At 39.1% G+C, this 22,115-nt stretch overlaps 1 protein-coding gene across 1 annotated transcript; it reads right to left on the bottom strand.

The window, feature by feature from the left end:
• Positions 1–858: 858 nt before the first annotated feature.
• LOC110023427 (uncharacterized protein At2g39910) lies at positions 859–19,871 on the bottom strand. The gene is made up of 8 exons (XM_020722841.1): positions 19,705–19,871; positions 19,195–19,642; positions 19,016–19,102; positions 10,675–10,865; positions 2,245–2,440; positions 2,098–2,162; positions 1,712–1,813; positions 859–1,606 (listed from the first exon to the last, which is right to left on the bottom strand). Exons 1-8 carry the CDS (start codon positions 19,776–19,778, stop codon positions 1,480–1,482), a joined length of 1,290 nt encoding a protein of 429 aa, XP_020578500.1. The 5' UTR covers positions 19,779–19,871; the 3' UTR covers positions 859–1,479.
• Positions 19,872–22,115: the final 2,244 nt, after the last annotated feature.

Below are 22,115 nucleotides of genomic sequence, written 5' to 3'. Positions count from 1 at the left end.
TTGATATTTACAAATTAACCACCGAGAAGATTTTTATAAACTACTGAACCGATGTATTCTTGTGTATCACTATCGAACTTTTGAGAATTTGATAACAATTAAAAATATGGGTTGCGGTTTTACCATGAATTTTGATATTTGAGTGAGAATTTGAAAAATGGATGAAAGAAGGTGGCTGATTTGCAAATAGCGAATTTCGGGTGGTCTGTATGTAATTGCGCCAAAAAAAATTAGCATACTACATAAATAACCTATGCAAAGTTGCAAACAGCCCTTCAGTTACAAGTTGTCACTTGCATCAACGCATTCTGAGACTTTCAGTACAGCATGCATGCAATTTTGAGGAATTATGGGGACATTTATCTGTGGCGAGAGAATCAAACAATTATCGAATAAAATAAAATTGACGGGATAATCACATATAGGCGGTATGCGCTTCTTCAAATCCGCACAACCCAACAAAGGAAATCTTCCAAGGTAATGCTAATCCCCAACCCCAAATTAAGCCCGATAGCATTGCTTCCACCGAAATTTTTGGCAGTTAAACCAGATAGGCAAAGGCGATGGCATGAGATTATATCAATTTAAACCAAGTAATTCAGAAAGAGAATGTTTTTCAGAATGATAATTTTATTCACTTGTTTTATGTGAAAATAAAATTGGAAAAAGATTTTTAAAGTGCTTGTAAAGCAAAAGTCTATTAGCTGAAAAAAAATGCAGTATAAAAAGTTTGTTATATAATTAAAATGCAGTTATTGAAGTTAGTTATATGTAAAAAAGCTCAAGTTTAATTTTTTGGTATTTGGTTTGAATTAAAATGAAATTAATGTAAAAGCTCGGGGCAGCAGCGGAGTGGGGCGTGGGGCGGTGGTGGCAAGCAGTGGCACACATCTTCAGCAGCAATTTTTAATGAAATTGAGCACTCAGAGAAATTTGTCGAGTTTGCTTAAAAATTCACTCAAATTTTACTATACAGTCCAAATTCTTCAAATCAAACAATAAAATGTTTAAAACCTCTACATTTCAAATGTGCGAGCAACACCCATTTACATCCAGCAAAACGGGCCTACATCAAAATCCAACAAAATGGCACCTACATTAAATCACGACATAATAATATAAATTTATCATTTTCAAACACTTCTTCCCACTTCTATGTAACCAAATAATCTCTTGAATGAAAATATTGTGCATAACTCTATATAGCTTACATAAATATTTCATTAATGCTTCATTCACGCAGAAACTACAGCATTCAATGGTTTCCCCGATACGTAAACCCTTTTAAGCCGTGCAAGACCTCACACTTATTTCTAGCTCAGAGAAGTAGGCAACCATCATCAAAACTAGGAAGAAGGATTTACTTTACACCTGCAATACAAGAATATACAACAATGATTACCTTTCCTGAAGATTTCCAACTGCTTCCTTCTCATGAGGCTAAAGGTTGACAACTGAGTTCAAGAACTCCTGCACATTTTAGGTGCAAAGCTCAGATCCGACACCGTTGACTTTAAGAGAGTCACTAAAAGAACAAACTAATTTCTCCAAGCATGGATCACATTTATATTTGCTCCATGACGTTTCAAACTGTAATCCCTTGCATCTGCATAATAAAAAGGACAATATTATGAAATTCGAAAGTAAAGATTGAACGATAGAAAAGGAGGAAGGGGGGACAAAAGTTCTTGGGTGGAAATCCCATGCTAACTTGTGGAGTAAAATTAGAGAATCTAAAATGAAACTCTGTATAGATTCACGGTTCTTTCTCGCCTCTACTTCTTTGTACAAAAGAATGAGCTCATCTAGCAACCTGATAATAAATTATACGGTCAGCATAATAATTTGAAAGATACCAGGAACAGTAATACTTAAGTTGTTCAAAGCTTATAAACATTAATGGATAGAATTATAAGAGAAAAAGAAGAGAGATGGAATCAAAGAAGAAGCATCAATAAACCAAGCAATTTTATTAATTCATAGACTCCGAAAAAAAGATTACATTAGACATGTTGATCCCCTAATATTATCAACAAACTGAACAGGCAAAAAAGGAACAGCCAACAAAAATTTCACGATGTCAGGTCTTAACCTTACCTTTCCATGTATGGTGATTTTCTAACCCATGTCAGTTTTATGATTGAATGTATTCGCTCCAAGACCTAAAAAACAAACTCGATTCATTATCCTAAAAATAAGTAATATTGAATTAACAAGTGGTTTGCAGGGAATTATAGTAATTACCAGAAGAATGGTTTCATCATCGTCGGTATGCAGCCACTGGAAGAAGAGAGGAAAAATTCGGTGGAAGTGCATTAACAATACAAGCCCCATTGCATTAAAAACTGGTTCAATAAGATTAAGCCATGCAATACGATGTTCTCTATTAAATGGGTGGCGTTCCAAATGTGCTAACATCTCATTTAGCATCCGGTCAAACCTTCAAAAAGGAATTTTCTAGTAATGCAAACATACTTTAAAATAATGCACAAATTTAACAAAAATTTTTAATGCAGAAAAGTAGAACATAAGTCATTTTTTAATTAATAAACAAAATACGAGCACCCATGAACGAGAACAATGAAAGCAATAATCATAGTAGCACCAACTTGGAGATCAAAGTTTCAAATGGCAAGCCAATCATCATTTGGATTTCGCATATCCACACTAGTAGTTCAACAGGACATGTGAAACATCGATTACATGTCATAGCATGGATAGGCATACAACTTTAAATTTGTTGTTTACAATCAAGTAAAATGAGCGCATACTATTCATTTTGATGATGGACAATGATATGCCTTGGCACCAACAGCAAACAAAACACGACGAAATCATACTAGATAGGTGGAAAGACAAATAAGGGTTGTTCATACAACAATCGAAGGAAAAACAAGCAAGATACAAAAGATGGTCTACTTTTGAGAGGTTGATTGCTCTCCCACAACGTAGACGTCGCTAGGAGCAACACCAAAAGAAGAAAACACAACAGCCACAAAATTAATGTCTAAAAAACAAAAAAAACCTACGTTTCTCCCCTTAATATAATTCTCCCAAATAATTTGAAAGCTTTCCTTCTAAACTTCCCTCCAAACTCCCCTCAATTTCCCCTCCTTGGATATGCGATTATGACCCGAGTGGACCCCACCCCCTCCTTTCCTTCCCTTGCGCCTCGCCCAAGTCCCTCCCCTTCTTCCCGTGACACAAGCTGGCCCACTTGTGGGCCGACAGGATTGCAATCGATCGGTCCTTTTTGGACCAACTCCTGCCTGAGCATAACATTACTCCCCTCCCAAAAAAAAAAACATTGTCCTCAAGGTGGAAAGAGAAAATCTGCTTGTGAATCACATCGTGAGGCTCCCATGTTGTTTCATAGTCTGATGGTCCTTTCCACTTAACCAATACCTCATTCGCTCCCCTTACTCGTCGACGCACTCCCTTGACCTCTAATGGTTCCAGATTCACCTCCAAGTCCTCCGTCAGCTTCGACAATAGCGTAGATGAGGGTATGTGATCTCCAAGCGCTCGTGTCAGTTGGGATACATGGAGAATCGGGTGTAATGCGGATGATGGTGGTAACTTCAAACGACATGCTACTGTCTCGATGCGTGTCATCACCTCATAAGGCCCAAAATAACTCGGTGAAAGTTTCTCGTTTCTCCTCCTAACCAATATCTTCTGTCGGTAGGACCCCAGCTTCAAGTAGACAATGTTCCCTGGTTCGAATCCATCTGATTTTATCTTCATGTTTTGTTGAGCCCTAAGAAGATGCCCATTGAGCTCTGCTTGTATCTCATCCCTCTCCTCCAAGTACTGATCAACGTTGGATATCAGTGTAATGTTATACCCATAATGTATCAAGTAAGGTGGATCTCGCCCATACGATATCTTAAAAGGGGTTGTTTGTGTGGTCGTGTGCTACAAAGTATTGTATTAATACTCAGCCCATGCAATCCACTTAGCCTATAAATTCAGTGTATCAAATACAAAATAACGCAGGCATGTCTCCATACTCATGTTGACCCCCTCCATCAGCATATCGATCTGGTGTGATATGTGGTACTCCTTTTAAGGATTGTCTCATGCAAACTAAATAGCTCTTTCCAAAAGTGGTTGAGGAACACCTTGCCCCTATCTGATACATTCAATTATGGCACTCAGTGCAAACAGGCTACTTACCCGGATAAACACCGTCGTGACTGAGACAATAGTGTAGAGATGTCGCGAGGGAATGAAATGTGCAAATATATTTAAGTGATCCATGACCACCATAATCAACATGTACCCTTCTGAAAGTGGCAACCTCTCGATAAATACATTGTCACTTCTTCCCAAATCTTCTCCGGTAATGCTAATGGTTGTAGTAACCCCTAGCGCTATGGTCAAGTACTTGTGGCGTTGGCACACATCACATTTTCCACCAAGTCCTCCACTTCTCTGCGCATCCCCGCCAAATAAAGCTCTACCGCTAAGCAAGCGTAGGTCTCCTACAGCCCTGAATGACCCCCGATCGTGCTGCCATGAAACTCTTGTATTAATCTGGGAATATACTCTGAGGACTTGGGTAGCATGAATCGCCCCTGGTGGAGCAGTTGTTGTCCGTCAATGCATATCATGGATGATTGTTCGAATTTTGAAGTAATTCAGTCCTTATTTTTCTCAGCTCCTCATCTCTTTCGCTCTATTGTCTCAAGGCCTCCCAATCTAGGACCACGGTATCGATAGAGTCTTCAATTGGGGTTCCTCCACCTTTCTTGACAGCAAGTCAGCTACCTTATTATCAAATCCTTGCCAGTACTGAATCTTGAAATCATACCCCACTAGCTTGGATAAGCAGCTCTGATGCTCCTAAGTCACCATTTGCTGCTCCAGAATAAACTTTAAACTCCTTTGATATGTCCTGACCAAGAAATGTCGTCCCAACTTGTAAGGCCGCCACTTCTGAATGACCAAGACAATTGTCATCAATTCTCACTCATATACTGACTTTAGCCTCACTCTGGCTGTAAGAACTTGGCTGAAGTAGGCAATCGGTCTCTGATCTTGCATGAGCACTGCTCTGAATCCGTACCCTAAAGCATTCGTCTCTACCATGAATGGTTTACTGAAATCTAGAAGTGCTAATACCAGTACGCTAGTCATGACCCTCTTCAGTTGTTCAAAGGCCTGTGTGGTTTCTCCCCATTTGAAATTGTCTTTCTTCAACTACTCTATCACTGACTATGCTATTGTGTTATATCCTCTCACGAACTTCCGGTATAACCGGTGAAACCCAGGAATCCTCTCAACTCCTTCAAATTTCTTGGTAAGAGTCAATCAACCATAGCCTCAATCTTGAACTGATCCATTGCTATACTTGTTCTGGTCATCACATGTCTTAGGTACTCCACCTGCAATTGTGCAAAAGAACAATTCTTCAAGTTGGCATACAATCGGTGCTCCCTCAATGTCTCCAAGACTGTCCACAGGTGTCCTATATGCTCTGTCTATGTACGACTCTAAATCAGAATATCATCAAAGAAAATCAGGATAAATTTCTGAATATAAGGTTAAAAAACTCTTCATGAGGGTCGTTGGGGCGTTGGTTAGGCCAAACGGCATCAATAAGGACTCATAATGTCGTGAATGATGTTTTGTGCACATCCGTTAAATTCATCCTGATCTGGCGGTACCCAGACTTCAGATAATTTTTTTTGAGAAAAAAATTGTCCCATAAAGCTCATCCAATAACTCATCAATCATAAGAATAGGAAACTTGTCCAACACTGTTTTCTTTTTCAAAGCTCGGTAGTCTACGCAGAATCTCCAACTGCCAATTTTTTTCTTTACCAAAAGGACGGAATTTGAAAAAGGACTCACACTAGGCCTGATAAACCCAGCCTCGAGCATCTCTCGGATCAACTTCTCTATCTCATCTTTCTGAATCTGAGGATACTTGTAAGGTCTGACGCTGATGAGGAAATACCCTCCAATGTAATAGTGTGCTCGTGCTTCCTCCGAGGAGGTAACCAGTTTGGCTGCTAGAAAACATCGATAAACTACTGTAGGAGTTGTCGGACCCCTTCCGAAAACTCTACCAACTCTGAATCTCGAACCTCCTCAATGCTCTGCAACTCTACCAAGTAATCCAATTATGCTCCTCGAATCGACCTGACCAGGATTTTGAGGGACACAATGGTTTTGCATAAGCTAACATCCCCTCTCAGCACCACGTTCTTACCCTCCAATTGCAACTCTATCGTTAATGACTTCCAATCCACATTCATCTCTCCTAATGCTCTTAGCCGCTTCATCCCTAAAAATTAATCGGTGTTGCCCAAATCTAAATAAAGTCTTCCACCACTTGTAAACCATGTAGTGTCAGAATCACTCTCTTGCAAATTCCCCTACTTTTCTCCACTTTCCCCATACCCATCATGACGTCGGAGCTCCCTGTAGTTACCAGTTTCAACACTAACTTCTCCACAACTTAATTTGAGATAAAGTTATGTGTGGTCACGCTATCCACCAACATTTCAATCGATTGTTCTTTAATCCATCCCCTCACCTTCATGGTGTGATTTGGGGTAGATCCCACAACTGAATCGAGGGACACCTCCGCCACATCCAAATGCAAAAGCTCCTCCACTGCTTCCACTTCCGAGTGCTCACTCTCTGTATCCTCCTCTTGAACTAAAGGAACATGAAAGGTGTGTTCCTTGCAACGGTGTACTGATGCTTATTTCTCATTAAAGCGATAACACAATCCCTTAGCCCTTTTGTCAAGCACTTCTGCATCTATGAGGCGTTTAAAATTACCCCCAGGGCTGGGTTTGATACTCTTCTCCTTCGGTGTTTCTTTCTAAAATGACACCGTCTCGATCTTCGATGTCGTGTTTGTCACAATACTCTTGTAAAATTCCACAGCGTTACTGTTTTTACCAGTCTTCTTCACCTGTTTCTTATCCTCCATAATCTGAGTGAGCTCCATCATTTCTTTTAATCAACACAGTCACAAAGGGCGGATGACCATTTGTATGTAGCTGCAGGCCTTTCAAAAAGTTCCCTTACAAATATGCTGCAGAAATCTCACTCAACCCCCCTAACAAAAGCTTTAACTTCTCTCGGTACTCTATAATTGTCTCCTTCTGAGTCAGAGCATAAAATTGCTCATGTAGGACGCCTTTCAGAATGGCTCAAAAACGTTCCAACAAGCAATCCTTAAACTCGTCACATGAGTGTATCTGATACCTTATTTCCATCCACTAGAACCATGTTAAAGCCTTCCCCTCCAAGCATAATCCCGCTGCCAAGAGCTTCTCTTCCTCAATCAGTCTGTTGATCGCAAAGTATCGCTCCACACGATACACACATCAAGGTTCATCCTCCCCTTCAAAATTTGGTATCTTCAGTTTCTTGACCCTTGCATCTCTATCTCAATTTCCTCTCCCTTTGAAATTTCCCCCATGTATCTAGGGTGAAACTCCCTTCTGCAGTCATAGGCATATCCCACTCATGATTCCCTCCTTCCTCCATCATATTCTTCCAAGCCCCTTCCCCCGTCCCTTCTCCTTGGCCCACCCCTCCATAGGAAGTCTCCACTCCCCCTTCTTTCGAAGTCCTAGGGAGACGCTCTTGTCGGTAGATCGTTGTCTTCTTGCTCAATCTCCTTCCCCTTTGACCTGGCCAAGGATTTCCAAATCAACCCTTGGTTAGGGTTTGCAATTGAAGCGGTCAGCAAAGCCTTGGTTTGCATCTCCATGAGCTTTTTCATCATCTCCCACATTTCCGCAACGCCTTCAAATCTATCCATCATTCGACTTTCAATAGAAGAAAATCTCTCCTCCATGATAGCAAACATCTCTTCCATTCTGGATTGAATTTGCTCCACCTCTCCTTCTAGCACATCAACTTTTTTTTATTGCCATCCCACCAAGATTTATGCTCTGATACCAATTTGATACACCTCGACATCAAAATCAGTGAGCAAACCACGCCGAAATCACAATAGATAGATGGGAAGACACAAATAAGAGATGCTCTTACAAAAATCGAAGGAAAAACAAGTAAGATAAAAAAGATGATCAACTATAAGAGGTAGATCGGCTCTCCCACACCCTAAACATCGCTAGGAACAACACCAAAAGAAGAAAACACAACAGCCACAAAATTAATGCCTAAAAAACAACAAACTCTAGGTTCCTCCCCATAATAGAATCCTCTCAAAGCATTTGAAAACTTTCCTTGTAACTCCCCTCCAAACTCCCCTCAAATTATCCTCCTCAAATGTGATTATGGCCCGAGGGGACCCCAGCCCCTTCTTTCCTTCCTTTGTACCTCACCTGGGTCCCTTACCTTCTTCCCGCAGCACAAGCTAGCCAGCCTGTGGGCCGGCAGGATTGCAATCGGTCGGCCCTTCCTAGACTGGCTCCCATCTGAGCGTAACAAACAACAAAAGATTTTGATTTCTTAATGTTATTAGGTGTAGGCTCTGAAAATTTGCACCCCGGCCTCCCTCCAAATGAATGGAAAGAGGTTTACGATAAGATTCGAGTCAAATTTTCAGAAGTCAAATGAGACAATAAATAAGATACTACCGAAAAATTTTGCCCTCATATTGTAAGGACTTTAAAATTTAAGGTTTGAGATTTCCTATAAGCTCAAACTTCTATTATTAATTATCCCTCTTGATAGCAAGAGAACACATTTGTGTAAGATTACTCATTAGAATGTTGATCACTCAACATATAGTAGCAGCAATTTAAATTTTTTATTTTAGAAATTTATCAATATGAGCTTGGAGTGAATAATGGAGAAATGATGATGAACCTAATTAAGATTACATGGTTTTATCATCCTGAGTTGTAGTAAACTCTAATATCTTTAATCAAAGAAAATCCTCGACCTAGCAATCATGATTTGGTTATAGCCAAAAGGAACCTTGCAGACCTGGGTAGATGTTTATACAACAACAGCAACAAGTCTTTATCCCACTAAGTGAGGTCGGTTACATGAATCTTTTTCCACATTAAGTTGTATTGAGTGCATATTTTCATTTAGTTCTAATAAATTAAGATCATTTTTTATACAACATGCCCAAGTCTTTTTGGGTCCACCTCTACATTTTTTAACATAAGTCGAATATAAAGCATCCACTCTCCTAACTGAAACCTGAGTATATAATTATCTAAGGGGAAAAATTCAAATCAACATTAGCTAACAAATGACTCGGTGTCTGTCAAGAATATCATATCATTCATAACTTAAATGAGTAGAAAGTCATTGGAAAACATATAGGTTATAGTCATGACCATAAAATAGTGAATTCTCTACTAGTCAAATCATCTGGTCAAAAGGTTTTGATCGTAACAACTTTATTTGTGGAGTCTAATAGTCAAATCAAGGAAAAAAATAACTATGATCACATCTTTAGTATCATAATATTGCTTTGAGCATGAATGTAGCAAATTTGATATGAAATTTGCTCATAAGCTCAAGTCAACACAAAAATTGTCTCTCGATAAATAATTATAAAATGATGATGAGATTTTGCTCTCAACCTTTAAATTATAAAATTTCATTAAAATATTTGAATTTTAAATTTAAAAAAACTTTAGTTGAATTTTGAAAACTTTTTGAAAATAAAAACCTCTCAAATTAAGATTTTCTTGAAACACAATCATAATCAAGAGAATTAAACTAGTTTGAAATTTCCATATTTGTTATTTAATTGGAAATTGTCATCTAAATATCATTAAAGCATTGATCATGTCCGCTCTAGTCTTTATAAAGAAAGTGATCAAATTGGCTTAATAAAGAACGACTCTGTCAATTCTAGTCCCTATAAAAAGGAGAATCAAATAAGAGGTGAAAGATAAACATATGGAGTTTTACCCTTATCGGGAGTAAAATTGCACTACCTAATATGGAACTTACGACCTTGCCCTATAGACAAAATGACTCACTTGAGAACATACAACATTAATAATTTTTGGATTTGATTTTTGAAAAAAAATATATATATAAGCTAAATATATTTGCATGCTCCTTGAGGCACCCTTGCTTTGAACTTAAATTGAATTATTTGAGCCTACGGGACTTTCTCTGATGCTTAAATTTAGATACTTAGAAGATCGTCATAACACATACTGGTTTACTTTAAGCTTCAAGATATGAGTATATTTTAGAGAACTAGCATGTTTTTAGACAGCCTGCACAACTTTATTTAGTAGAGAACTTAAGCCAAAGAGCACAACATGAAGCACATGTATGGCTTAAAATTATCATGATTCAACTATTTTGTGGGAGTACTTTATAGTTCAGTCAAACACAATTTTATTTTGAATTTTAAAACAATAACCGTCCGCTTGTAGGTCTGTTGCGAATGCTGTGGCATATTGGGAGTAATTTGATTTTGTTGTTCAGTCAAACAATGCCCTCAATTCATTGAATTCTTGCACATTTAGAGGAGTTTGGTTTGTGCTCGATGATTAATATTCAAATTTACTTTAAGTCCAATTGAGTTAAAGCACAAGTTTTATTTGGGTAAGGGAATCGAAGTTACTAGTCACCAAAACCTAATTAAAATCTTCATAGGAGAACCAAACAACAACTTCACAATAAAACAATATGGTTCTAAGAGAGCACAATAACTAAAGTAATGGAATTAAGAAGGTAACAAGGATCAGGGACTACCAAGAGCTACGTGGATTTTTTTGTTGCGTGCAAATTACTAAAAGTGTGGACACCTCAATAATGCGGGGCCAAAGGTCATCGCTGGCAGCAATATTTCGACAGCAAACATCCAGAAATGCTTCTTCATACCATGCCAACTCAGCTGCATTTACATTCTTTCCTAGATGGATTAACACAAACATCCCCTGTTCCTGAAAAAAAGAATATATATATAGATTGTTAGAATAAAACCCATTAAAAGATCCACCAGCAAGAAAAGAAATAAAAATAGGATACAGTAGAAAAAAGAAATACAATAATAAAAAAACCAATACTAATAGCTCAAAATAATAATAGGAATTAATAACGGCTAGTAATAGTTATTAATATTCTAGTACTCCCCCTCAAGTTGAAGCATATATGTCAGTAATCTTCAATTTGGATTTGAAGTAATCAAATAGTAGAGGAAGATTATTTGTGAGGATATCCACCAATTGGCTACTGGATTACAGAAATGGAACACAAATTTCCCTGGACTCGAGTTTTTCCTTGATAAAATGTCCGTCAATCTCAACATGTTTGGTGCAATCATGTTGGACAGAATTGTAAGCAATGTTAATGACAGTCTTATTATCACAGAACAATTGTAGAGGGACGGAGACCGGCATACGTAGTTCAAGGATGTATCTCTGAGTGCCCCAAATCGTGTTGTCATGAAACTCCTGCAATAGTTTGGGGATGTATCTTGATATCATCGATAACATGAATCACCTCAAGTAAAGCAGTTGTCCCCTCGATGCATATCCTAGATGATTGTTCGGATCCTATAGCAACTCTGTCCTGATCTTCCTCAACCCTTTGTGCAGCTCGTTCTCCCGCCTCAGGACTTCCTAATAAAGGACCAAGGGCACTGCTAATGCTATCAGTAGGGGCTCTTCCACCTTCGATAGTACATTTGTGGCTTTATTCTCTAATCCTAGGCAGTACTGGGTCTCAAAATCGTAACAAAGAAATTTGAATAGACACCTTTGATGCTCCTCAATCACCATCCTCTGCTCCAACAAATACTTCAAGCTCGTTTGATTTATCCTGACAATGAAATATCTCCCCAACAGATAGGGATGCCACTTTTGAATGTTCAAGAAAACAACCATTAATTCTCACTCGTACACGGACTCAAACCTCGCCCTGGTTGTGAGTGCCTGGCTAAATAAAGCAATAGTGTGGTGGTTTTGCATGAGCACCACCCACAATCCATACTCCAGCGCATCCTTCTCTAGCACAAATAGTCTATGAAAGTCTGGAAGTTCTAATATTTGAACGCTAATCATGGCTCTCTTCAATTATTTGAAGATTTGTGTTGTTGGTTGCCCCTACTTGAAATTGTCTTTCTTCAGTTGCTCCGTCAATGCTTATGCTATCATGTCATACCGTCTCAAAAATTTTCGATAGTGCCCGTGAGGCCTAGGTATCCTCTCAACTCCTTAAAGCTCCTCAACAAAGGTCAGACCAACATAGCTTCAATCATAGACTGATTTGTTGCTACCCCTGCCTCGGTAACCATATGCCCTAGGTACTCCACCTGTGACTGCGCAAAGGAACATTTCTTCAAGTTGGCATACAACTGGTGCTTTCTCAACGTCTCCAATATTTTTTCACTAGTGTCTCGTATACTCTGCCTTTGTACGATTCTAGAACAGGATGTCATAAAAAAATACTAGGATGAACTTCCTGGCGTATGACTAAGAAAACTCCATTCATGAGAGATTAAAATGTGGTAAGACTGTTTGCAATGCCAAACGACATCACAAAAAACTTGTAATGTCCTTCAACAGTCATGAAAGTTGTCATGTGCGCATCAAATGAATTCATCCTGATCTGATGGTATCCCGACTTCTTATCTATTTATGAGAAGATGGAGGCTCCATAAAGCTCATACAACAGCTCATCAATCACCAAAATATGAAACTAGTTTAATACAATTTCCTTGTTCAAAGTCTTGTACTACACAAAATCTCCAACTACCTTCATTTTTCTTCACTAATAAAACTGGACTAGAAAAAGGGCTCACGTTGGGCCTGATAATCTCTACTTCGAGCATTTCTCAGATCAATTTTTTTATCTTGTTCTTCGGAATCTAAGGATATTGGTATGGTCCGACGCTGATAGGAGGAACTACTTTTAATGTAATGGCATGCCCAATATGGCGAAAACCTGCTAGGCGACTGAAAGATGTCAAAAAATTGATGTAGAAACTGTTAAACATACTCAAGGAGCTCCACCAGCTCTAGCGCCTGAGTCTCCTCTATACTCTGCAGCTTCATCACCTCCATCATGCTCCCTGTATCGTCTTTGCCATGGTATTGAGTGATACCATGGTTTGCATAGGCTGGCATTTCCTCCTCTTAGCACCACCTTCCTCCCTCCACCTGAATCTCCATAATCAAGGATTTCCAATTCAACTTTGTCTCCCCAATCACCTGAAGCCACTTCACTCCCAGAATTACATCAATGCTTCCCCAGTCCAAGAGAAGTCATCAACCACCTATAGGCCCTATCGTGTCAACACTAATCCCCTGCAAATTCCCTAATTTTTTTCCACTTTTCCTATCCCCATCACGACCTTAAAGCTTCCCATATCTACCAGCTTCAACCCAGTTGGTCCACAACCTGATTTGAGATGAAATTATGAGTGGCCACACTATCCACTAACACCGCTATCAGTTGCTCCTCGATATATCCTCACCTTTATGGTGTGATTTGTAGTAAATCCCACCACTAATTTGAGGAAAACCCCGCTACATCCAAATGCAAGTACACCTTTTCCTCCTTTTTTTCCCAAGACACCGCACTATATGCCTCCTCCCCCTCACAAATTAAAAGGCCTTGGACCATGCACTCTTTGCATCAATGGCCTAAGGCATACTTCTCATCACATCAGAAACGTAATTCCTTTGTTCTCTTGTCATGCACCTCTGCCTCCATGAGGCACTTAAAATTGGACTAAAGACAGGCCTCCATATTCCTCTCTTTCGGTGCCTCTTTCTGAAATGTCATTGTCTAGGTTCTCAGTGTCATTGTCGTCGAGTAGTCTCGTGGAATCCTCCCATGGTGTCATTTTTGTCGATCTTAATTTGTTTCTTGTCTTCTACCATCTGGAAGAGCTTCATTCATCTCCCTCAATCCCTGCGGTTTCAATATTAGAAGTGTTGTCCATATATCAGAATTTAGGCTCTTTATAAAATTCCTCTCCAAACCTACTTAAGAAATTCCCCCACTCATCCCAACAAAAACTTAAATTTCTCTCTATAGTCCATGACAACTCCCTCCTCCGTCAAAGCATAGAATTGCTTGTGAAGGTCTCCTTCTCAAATGGCTTGGAAACGTTCCAACAAGCAATCCATAAATTTCTTCCACAAATCGATCGAGTGTCTCTCGTCCCTCCACTGGAATCATGACAAGGCTTTCTCCTCCAAACATAAACCTGCCGCCGTGAGCTTCTCCTCTCCATTCAACTCATTCACTACAAAGTATCACTCCATCCAATACACACATCTGTGTGTATTCCACCTCAAAGATTGGCATCTTCAACTTCTTAACCCTAACATCACCACCCCAACTTCCTCTCTCTCTCTCTGATGTTCCCCCCAAGTATCTAAGATAAAACCCCGTCATTCGATCAATCATATCACAATCTGATTTCTCTCTTTCATTCTTCGGCTCCTCCAACCCCCCTTGCATAACCCCTCCTCCATGTTTTAGTCAAATCACCTCACTCGGAAATCTCTAATCCACCTCCCCTCAAAGTCTTAAGAGAGGGCACTTGATGGTAGGTACTTTCCTCATATTCCTCTCGCTAGATTTCTTCACCTTTCAATTTTGTCAATAATTCTCCGGTCAATCCTTGGTTAAGGCTTATAAATAGAGCCGCCAACGGGATTTTGGATTGCACCATGATAAGCCTCCTCAACATCTCCTCCACACCCTCAATTGGCCCTCAGATCGATTGTCCATGGATGAAAACCTTCCTTCTGTGATTGAGAACTTTCTTCCATCCCGGATGTCAGTTGCCCTATTTATCCTTCCATTCTTTCTTCCAAAGTATCAATTTTCCTTGTTGTCATCTCTCCAAGATTATGCTTTGATACCAAATCGGAATGCTAGGAGACCCCTGCGAACCAATATAATCAAACCAAATGTGAACACTGAATTTGGAAAAGGGCAATACCCTCGCTGGCAAAATGGAGTCATAGAATCTAAATCGGACAGCAAGACAGACTCCTGGCTTAATATGGCACCTCGGTGAAGTGTTGAATGCCGACCACATGGCGAATTCAAGATAACATTAGACATATCGTATTTTAATGGCATTTTCACATAGAAGATTATCTGGATTGAGAGCAATCGGTTGAGGCATTATTCAAGTAAATGGAAATACCACCACCAAGTGAAATATGTAGCCTGCATATTAAAGGGAGAAGGAGCTTGGTGGATCCAGCTGGTGTATGCTCGCAACAAGCACAGCACAATGTGAGAAGTTGATTTCAGATGAAGCAACTATTGTGAGGACATTTTCTCGCTACAGAATATGAACAAATGCTTTATGTTCGATGCTAGAGATGCATCCAAGGTGATCGCACTATTAGTGCCTGCACCAAGGGATTTTATCGATTAAGTGCACGAAATAACTTGAGTGAGACTGAACAACAGCTAGTAGCCAGATACATTGGAGGGTTGAAAGAATCGAAGTTAGAAATGAATGTTGTTTGGTTATTGCCACAGGCTGTAAATTTGGCTTATGAGGCTGAATTACAGCGGTCTCGCCAACCAAAATTCCAGCAGACGCATCAAGAGTTGGGTGAGCATAGCCAAGAACCAACTAGAAGTGTAAACCAAAACAACCAGACCGTCCAGGCTTCAACTGACGGAAACATAAATCCTCAACTAATCCTTTATCGGGATAGTACCTATGAATGATCCGGTCCAGGAAAATGTTACAGGTGTTTCCAATCTGGTCATAGGTCAAAAGAATGCTCAAATCAGCGATAGCAGCAACTGTTGAAAGGAGAATTTGAATTGGATGACAATATGGGTTTCTCTATGGTGAATGAAGAAATTGAGGATGTGCAAGTAGATGAAGGAGAGTTTGTTTCATGCATACTAGAAAAGAAGTTGCTAGCTCCAAGCCAAAACACAAACACTCAGAGACATTCCATATTTCAGGCTGGTTGCACTATTAATGGAAAGGTATGTGAAAAAATTATTTCCTTAAAGGTTGTCAAAGCTCTTCAAATAAAAACAACTAAACATCCTCGACCTTATAAAATCAATTGGGTAGGGGAATCTAAGTGCAGTTACTGAGATTTGTAAGATTTCATTTTCCATTGGTAAGTAATACAGATGTGAAATTTTGTGTAACGTAATTACATGGATGCATGCCATATCGTCCATCTAGGCCGCCCCTGGTAGTTTGACAAAGGGGTATGGTATGATGGGAGAGCTAACACATACATCCTTGATTGGAAGGGGCAAAAGCTAAGATTTCTTCCTACTAGTATCCAGCAGCCTATAAAAATTCAAATCAGGTGGCCTGTCTCTCAGTTACGGGAAATACATTAATGCAGGAATATAAAACTGAAGAAAGGCCTTTTGCAATTTTCCTTCTGGAATAATTTCCTACAGCAACCAAAACTCCTGCTGGCATCCAAAATTTATTACAACAATTTGTTGATATATTTCCGAATGAAATACCTGCACAATTACTGCATAATAGACCTTATCCCTGGCTCGACTCGGCCGAATTTGCCACATTAAAGGCTGAATTCAAAGGAGCAGCAAGTTTTACAAGCAATGATGGACGATTTGCTAAAGAAACACTTCATTAAATCCAGCTTGAATCCCTGTGGTTTGCCGAAATTAGTTCAAAGGAAGAAGTAAAATAGCGTATATGCATTGACAGCCGAGCTATAAACAAAATCACGACCAAGTTTCGATTCACTATGTTGAGACTAGAGGATCTTTTTGACAAACTATTTGGGTCTCGATTTTTTTCAAAATTAAATCTCTGTAGCGGATATCATTAAAACTGTATCCGTCAGAATGGAAAACATCTTTCAAAACTCAAGAGGAGTTGTATGAAAGGAGAGTAATGCCATTTGGGCTATGCAAAGCCCCAATTAATTTATGAGATTAATGAACGATGTTCTAAACTTTTCCCTTGGGAAATTTTGTGTTGCATAATTTGATGATATTCTAGTTTACAGACCAATATTGAAAGAGCGCCTCGCTCATCTGACAACACTCTCAACTACATTAAGACGGCAGAAATTATAGCTTGATATAGCGAAATGCGAATTTGTTGTCCCTAGCGTGCATTTCCTGGGTTATATCGTAAGTGCTGAAGGTATTAAGACTGATTTGATTAAGACTGCTGCCATTCAACCGTGACCTATGCCCAGATCGCTAACGGAATTTTGAAGCTTTCAAGGTTTGTCCAACTTTTATCAAAGATTTATACGGAATTTTAGTGTCCTAAAGGCTCCTCTTACTAACAGATTGAAAGGAAAGAGCTTTGTTTGGAGTAACGAACAGCATTCCATCTTTGAAAGGATCAAGAAAGCTCTCTGTAGTGCACCTGTTCTAGCTGTCCCAAATTTTGTAAAGTCATGCCGAGTGGAGGGGTCCGCCATTGGGATTAGTGGTGCGCTATCTCAGGAGGACCGCCTTATTGAGTTCTTTAGTGAGAAATTAAGTGGAGCTCGACATAAGCTGCCTACCTATGAACAAGAATTATATGTTGTGGTGAGGGCAATTTGTTCATCAAGTATTTGTTCTATATAGTGACCGTAAGTCTTTGCAATTTTTACAATCTCAGAAATCACTGACCGCAATTTTTACAATCTCAGAAAACACTCAGCCGGATGCATATGAGGCAGGTTATCTTCTTGCAAAAATGCAGTTTTGTACTTAGACATAAAGCTGGCAAATGCAACAAAGTAGTGAATGCCCTTAGTAAACGAGCTAACTTATCGGCTGTTGTGCACTCAATTATTACAGGAATTGAATCCATAAAAGGACAATATGTGGCTGATGCCAATTTCGCAGATCCTTGGAAAAGTTGCACTTCAAAATCACCCATTGTTGATTACTCCATAAAACAAAGATATCTTTTCAAAGGTAACCAACTCAGCATTCCTAATATTTCCCTTCCCTCTCACTTGATTAACGATATGCAATCCAGAGGATTAGCTGTTTGCGTCGGTTGGACAAAACCTATAGCCCAACTATCAGTCCATTTTTTTTGGCCCAAGCTTAGACAAGATGTGTGTTGATTCATAGAATGGCATGCCACTTGCCAAAAATACAAAGGTACAACACAAAACACTGGCCTCTACATGCCATTGCCCATTCCCGATACAATTTGGAAGACTTGAACTTTGATTTCTTTCTGGGCCTTCCAAAACCAAGAGAGGATTGGTTATGTTCTAGTCGTCCTCGGCCGGTTTTCAAAATTGTTCCTTTGTTGTTTGCAAGTAAACCTGTGATGCAATTAATGTCGCCAAAGCATTTTTTTTAAAGATATTGTTAGACTACATGGGCTTCTCATAAGTCTCGCATCAGATAGAGATGTCAAAATTATGAGTTATTTTTGGCAAAAATTGTAGAAATAATTGCACACCAAACTCAGGATGAGCTCAGCACGCCATCTCCAAATAGATGGGCAAACTGAGGTGGCAAACAGAAGAACACCCAACAACATGATTCGATGACAGGAGAACACCATAAACAATGGAATAAATTCATCAGTCAAGCTGAATTTGCACACAACTCTATGCCAAACCAATATACTAGGCAATCCCCATCCAGCATTGTCCATAACAAAGCACCAAACCATACGGAGGATCGATCCGTCTTACCTAAAACCCGCAGCAGAAAATCTCGCTGTGGATTTCAAACCCAAGCTTTAGAATCTTAAGGATAAGTGCAACATTTTATCATAACATGATGCATGAATCCTGTATATATCAACACACTGCCTATAAAATCTATTGTTTCTGAAAAAATAGGAAGCCATGAAATGGAAAACAATAAAAGTGACGAAAACGAAAACGTGAGGAAAAAAAAATATTTATAACAGGGACGTGGTTAATATCCTTGAGGATTAACATTCAATTTAGACCCGTGTGTGCGAAATAAAATAGAAAAATACTCGGCGCAATTCAGAACCAAAAACAAGACGTGACAAATGCAAAAGCAGAAAATCAAGACCACTGCATCAGGAGTAGAAGGAAACTGATAAATTTGGAAATGTTAAAAACTGAACCAGAAATAATATCAGTTATTAAACATCACAATTTAGTACCTTCACCTCAGGTGACCAGTGATCCAATGTTGTCAGAGCACATGGCATGACCAAAGCACACATATTTCCCAAATGAGGGTACATAACCTAATAAAAATGCAATCACTGAAATCTAACAAAACTCAATTACGAAGCAATTGAGATCCAGAAACGTGAGAGTGTTATTCAAAATACAAAACCTGGGTCACGAGCCACCTGAACTGATGCGCCGCAACGATGGACTTCGCAACCGGCGCCCTCTCCGACCCCGCTACAAACACCTCCTCATCAGGATCAACACAAGTCTCCTTCACCGCCGCCTTGAGTTCCGGAAGCACTTCAACCATCAACTCAGCGACCATTTCGCGCTCCGCGGCAAAAGATCCAGTGACCGAGATTTCCCGCAGCGCCAATTTCGCCAATGATGACAAACCCTTGGGAATCCAATAAACGGAGGGAGATTCAACTCCCTCCGCCGATGCTAGGGCGGCACAGCAAAGGCAGAAGTCCTTGACTTCTCTGCTGATCGGCTTGAAGACCGCCTCATGCGGAAGAAGAGATTCTAGAAGTGATTTGATGGAGACGGGTGAGCCCGCGGGTGGCTTGTAGAGGGTTCTGTCTAGGGTTTCTCGGATCCGCTCCGCATGTCTGATAAAGGAATAGTCAGACAAAGAAAAGATGTTGAAGTAAGAGGATGAGGGAGAGATTACCGAAGTAGCAGGTGGCGCGGGAGGGAAAAAAGAATGCTAGAAGAGAGCTCCGACGATGGAGGCAGAGAAACCATGAGGGCGCCGCCGGTGATGGCGTCAAAGGAGTCGAACCAGATTCCGGAAACCCGATTAGATGACTCAACCTTTTTTAAATATAATACAAAGTACAAAAAAAAAAATCAACAAGAGCACAAAATTCATAAAATCACAAACTCATAATTTTGTAACAATTATTTGTTACCTTTAATGAAACAACAAAAATAACATCAAACATTTGTCCCCTCAAGTGGGATCCTCTAAATGAATTCTTTTTTCTCCATTGCTCCACATTGTGTCATATTTTCTTTAATTTTAATATATTAATATCATTTTTTATGCAATGAGTCGAAGTCTTTTTAAGTCTACATATGACTTTGTTAACATAAGTCAAATATAAAATATCTTTTCTTTTTATCGGATCATCAGATGGTCGATGTTAAATGTGACCAAACCATCTAAGATAACTCTCTTCATTCTGCATTTTGTCTCTAAGTGTCAAATTATTAATCCACCTAAACATTCTCATCTCAACAATGCTTAACTTTGTTTTATACTTCTCTTTTAAAGGTCACAGTCCGCACCATAGAGCATTACAGCTCTTACCACCAGAGAAAATATTAGGTCATGACTCTGGATGCATCCGGAGTCCTATAATGGAGCGACACATGTAAAGTAGACCAATCAAAGTATATTGTGATGGTCCGCTTTGCACGTGGCACTTATTTATTGGACTCCGGATCATCCGGAGTCCTGAGGTATTATTGATCCGGAGTCCTGATATATTATTTGATTCGGAGTCCTCACCTATTATTTTCTTCTCACCACCAACTTATATAGAAATGAAGTCAAATGAATTCTAGCAACGTTAAACATCAGCAACAAGAAAGCCATGGAAAGAGCTTTGCAATTCATTCACTTGTTGAAACTCATATTATATCATTTTTTAAATCAATCACAATCCAAACTAATAATAAATGGGCAATAGCATACATAGCATTCAAAACATCGCTATTTACAAAATTAGCACCCTTTTTCATCCATTTTCAAATCTTCTGTAAAAAATTTCAAATTTTACAATAAATTCCTAACCCAACCTTTTCATTTTTATCAAATTACCAATAGGTGTAAATACATTCCCAATTTTGAAAGTAGCAATGTTACGTAGCATCCAATCTTGGAGTTTGTTGAACCATCGACGGCAGTCACTTTGGGCATACAAAAGTGTCGCACCGTCCAAAAAATTCATCCACCCGACAAATTCTTGAAATCGGGCCCCCAATGCGACTCAAGATTTCAAATTCTTGATCCTACAAAGGAAGATGAAATCCAACTAATCATATCGCTTTATTTTTTTTAAATTTTTAATTCATGTGAAAATTTTTAACCAAATATATAATCCTAGATCGTTTGATGCTCAACAAACCTGGTTCAGGTCCACACAAGAAGAAATCAAATTTGACCGATACTCACGGAACACAAGTCAACCCGCCAATAGTATTCTCACATGGGTGATTAGATTTATCTGACAATATCGCTAGTCAACTGATAAAAAATTTTCCCAAATATTTATCCCTTAGCACCCATGCGTCATTATTCACATCTCTTAACACAAATGTTAGGTATGACTCATATACCAGATAAGGGACAGATGTTTGAGTGTAGCAGAACGAGCCAGCAGAGTGGAGTGGAAACATCTGTCCAATTGAAGGAGCTTTTCGTCATGTGGGTTGGGGGTGTAAGGGCAAAGTCTCCGCGATACAGTATAAGGGTAATTTTATAATTACATATTGTATGTCAGGTTTATATATTATATCAATATACATATGAACATATATGTATATATCTATATAAATATCTATATATGTATATATATATATATATATATGTATATGTATGTATGTGTGTGTATGTATGTGTGTGTGTGTGTGTGTGTCATATTTGTAACCTTATGGATCTGTACTCTTTTTCTGAATTGAAAGAAAAGCAGCTGCTCTGCTCCTGAGGACGTAAGCAGATTATCGAATTTCGTTAAATCTCTGTGTGTTTCTTCTTGATTTGTGTCGATTCTTGCATTTCTTTACCCTAAACTTCTCAACAACAAAAAAACAGGTTAAGTTATGGTTGTCATTCCATACTTACTCGCAATAAGACTGGTGATGGGCAGCTCACGAATCTCCCAATCAACAAATATGGACGGTTACCCTCACGAAGACTACAACAAGATCCACTTAATATGTCTAACATAAGACATGGCCCGTCCAAGGCGACAACATAACTGAGTGACCATAATATGGGTGGTATACGACTCGTGTCGGGTGATAACATATCAAATGAGTCACTGGCTCTTTATAATCACATCCAACTATTCAAAC

Source organism: Phalaenopsis equestris, unplaced genomic scaffold, assembly GCF_001263595.1.
Source record: "Phalaenopsis equestris unplaced genomic scaffold, ASM126359v1 Scaffold000224, whole genome shotgun sequence".
NCBI lineage: Eukaryota > Viridiplantae > Streptophyta > Magnoliopsida > Asparagales > Orchidaceae > Phalaenopsis > Phalaenopsis equestris.
The sequence above is the reverse complement of the archived record's forward strand: the minus strand, read 5'-3'. Positions and strand labels throughout refer to the sequence as shown.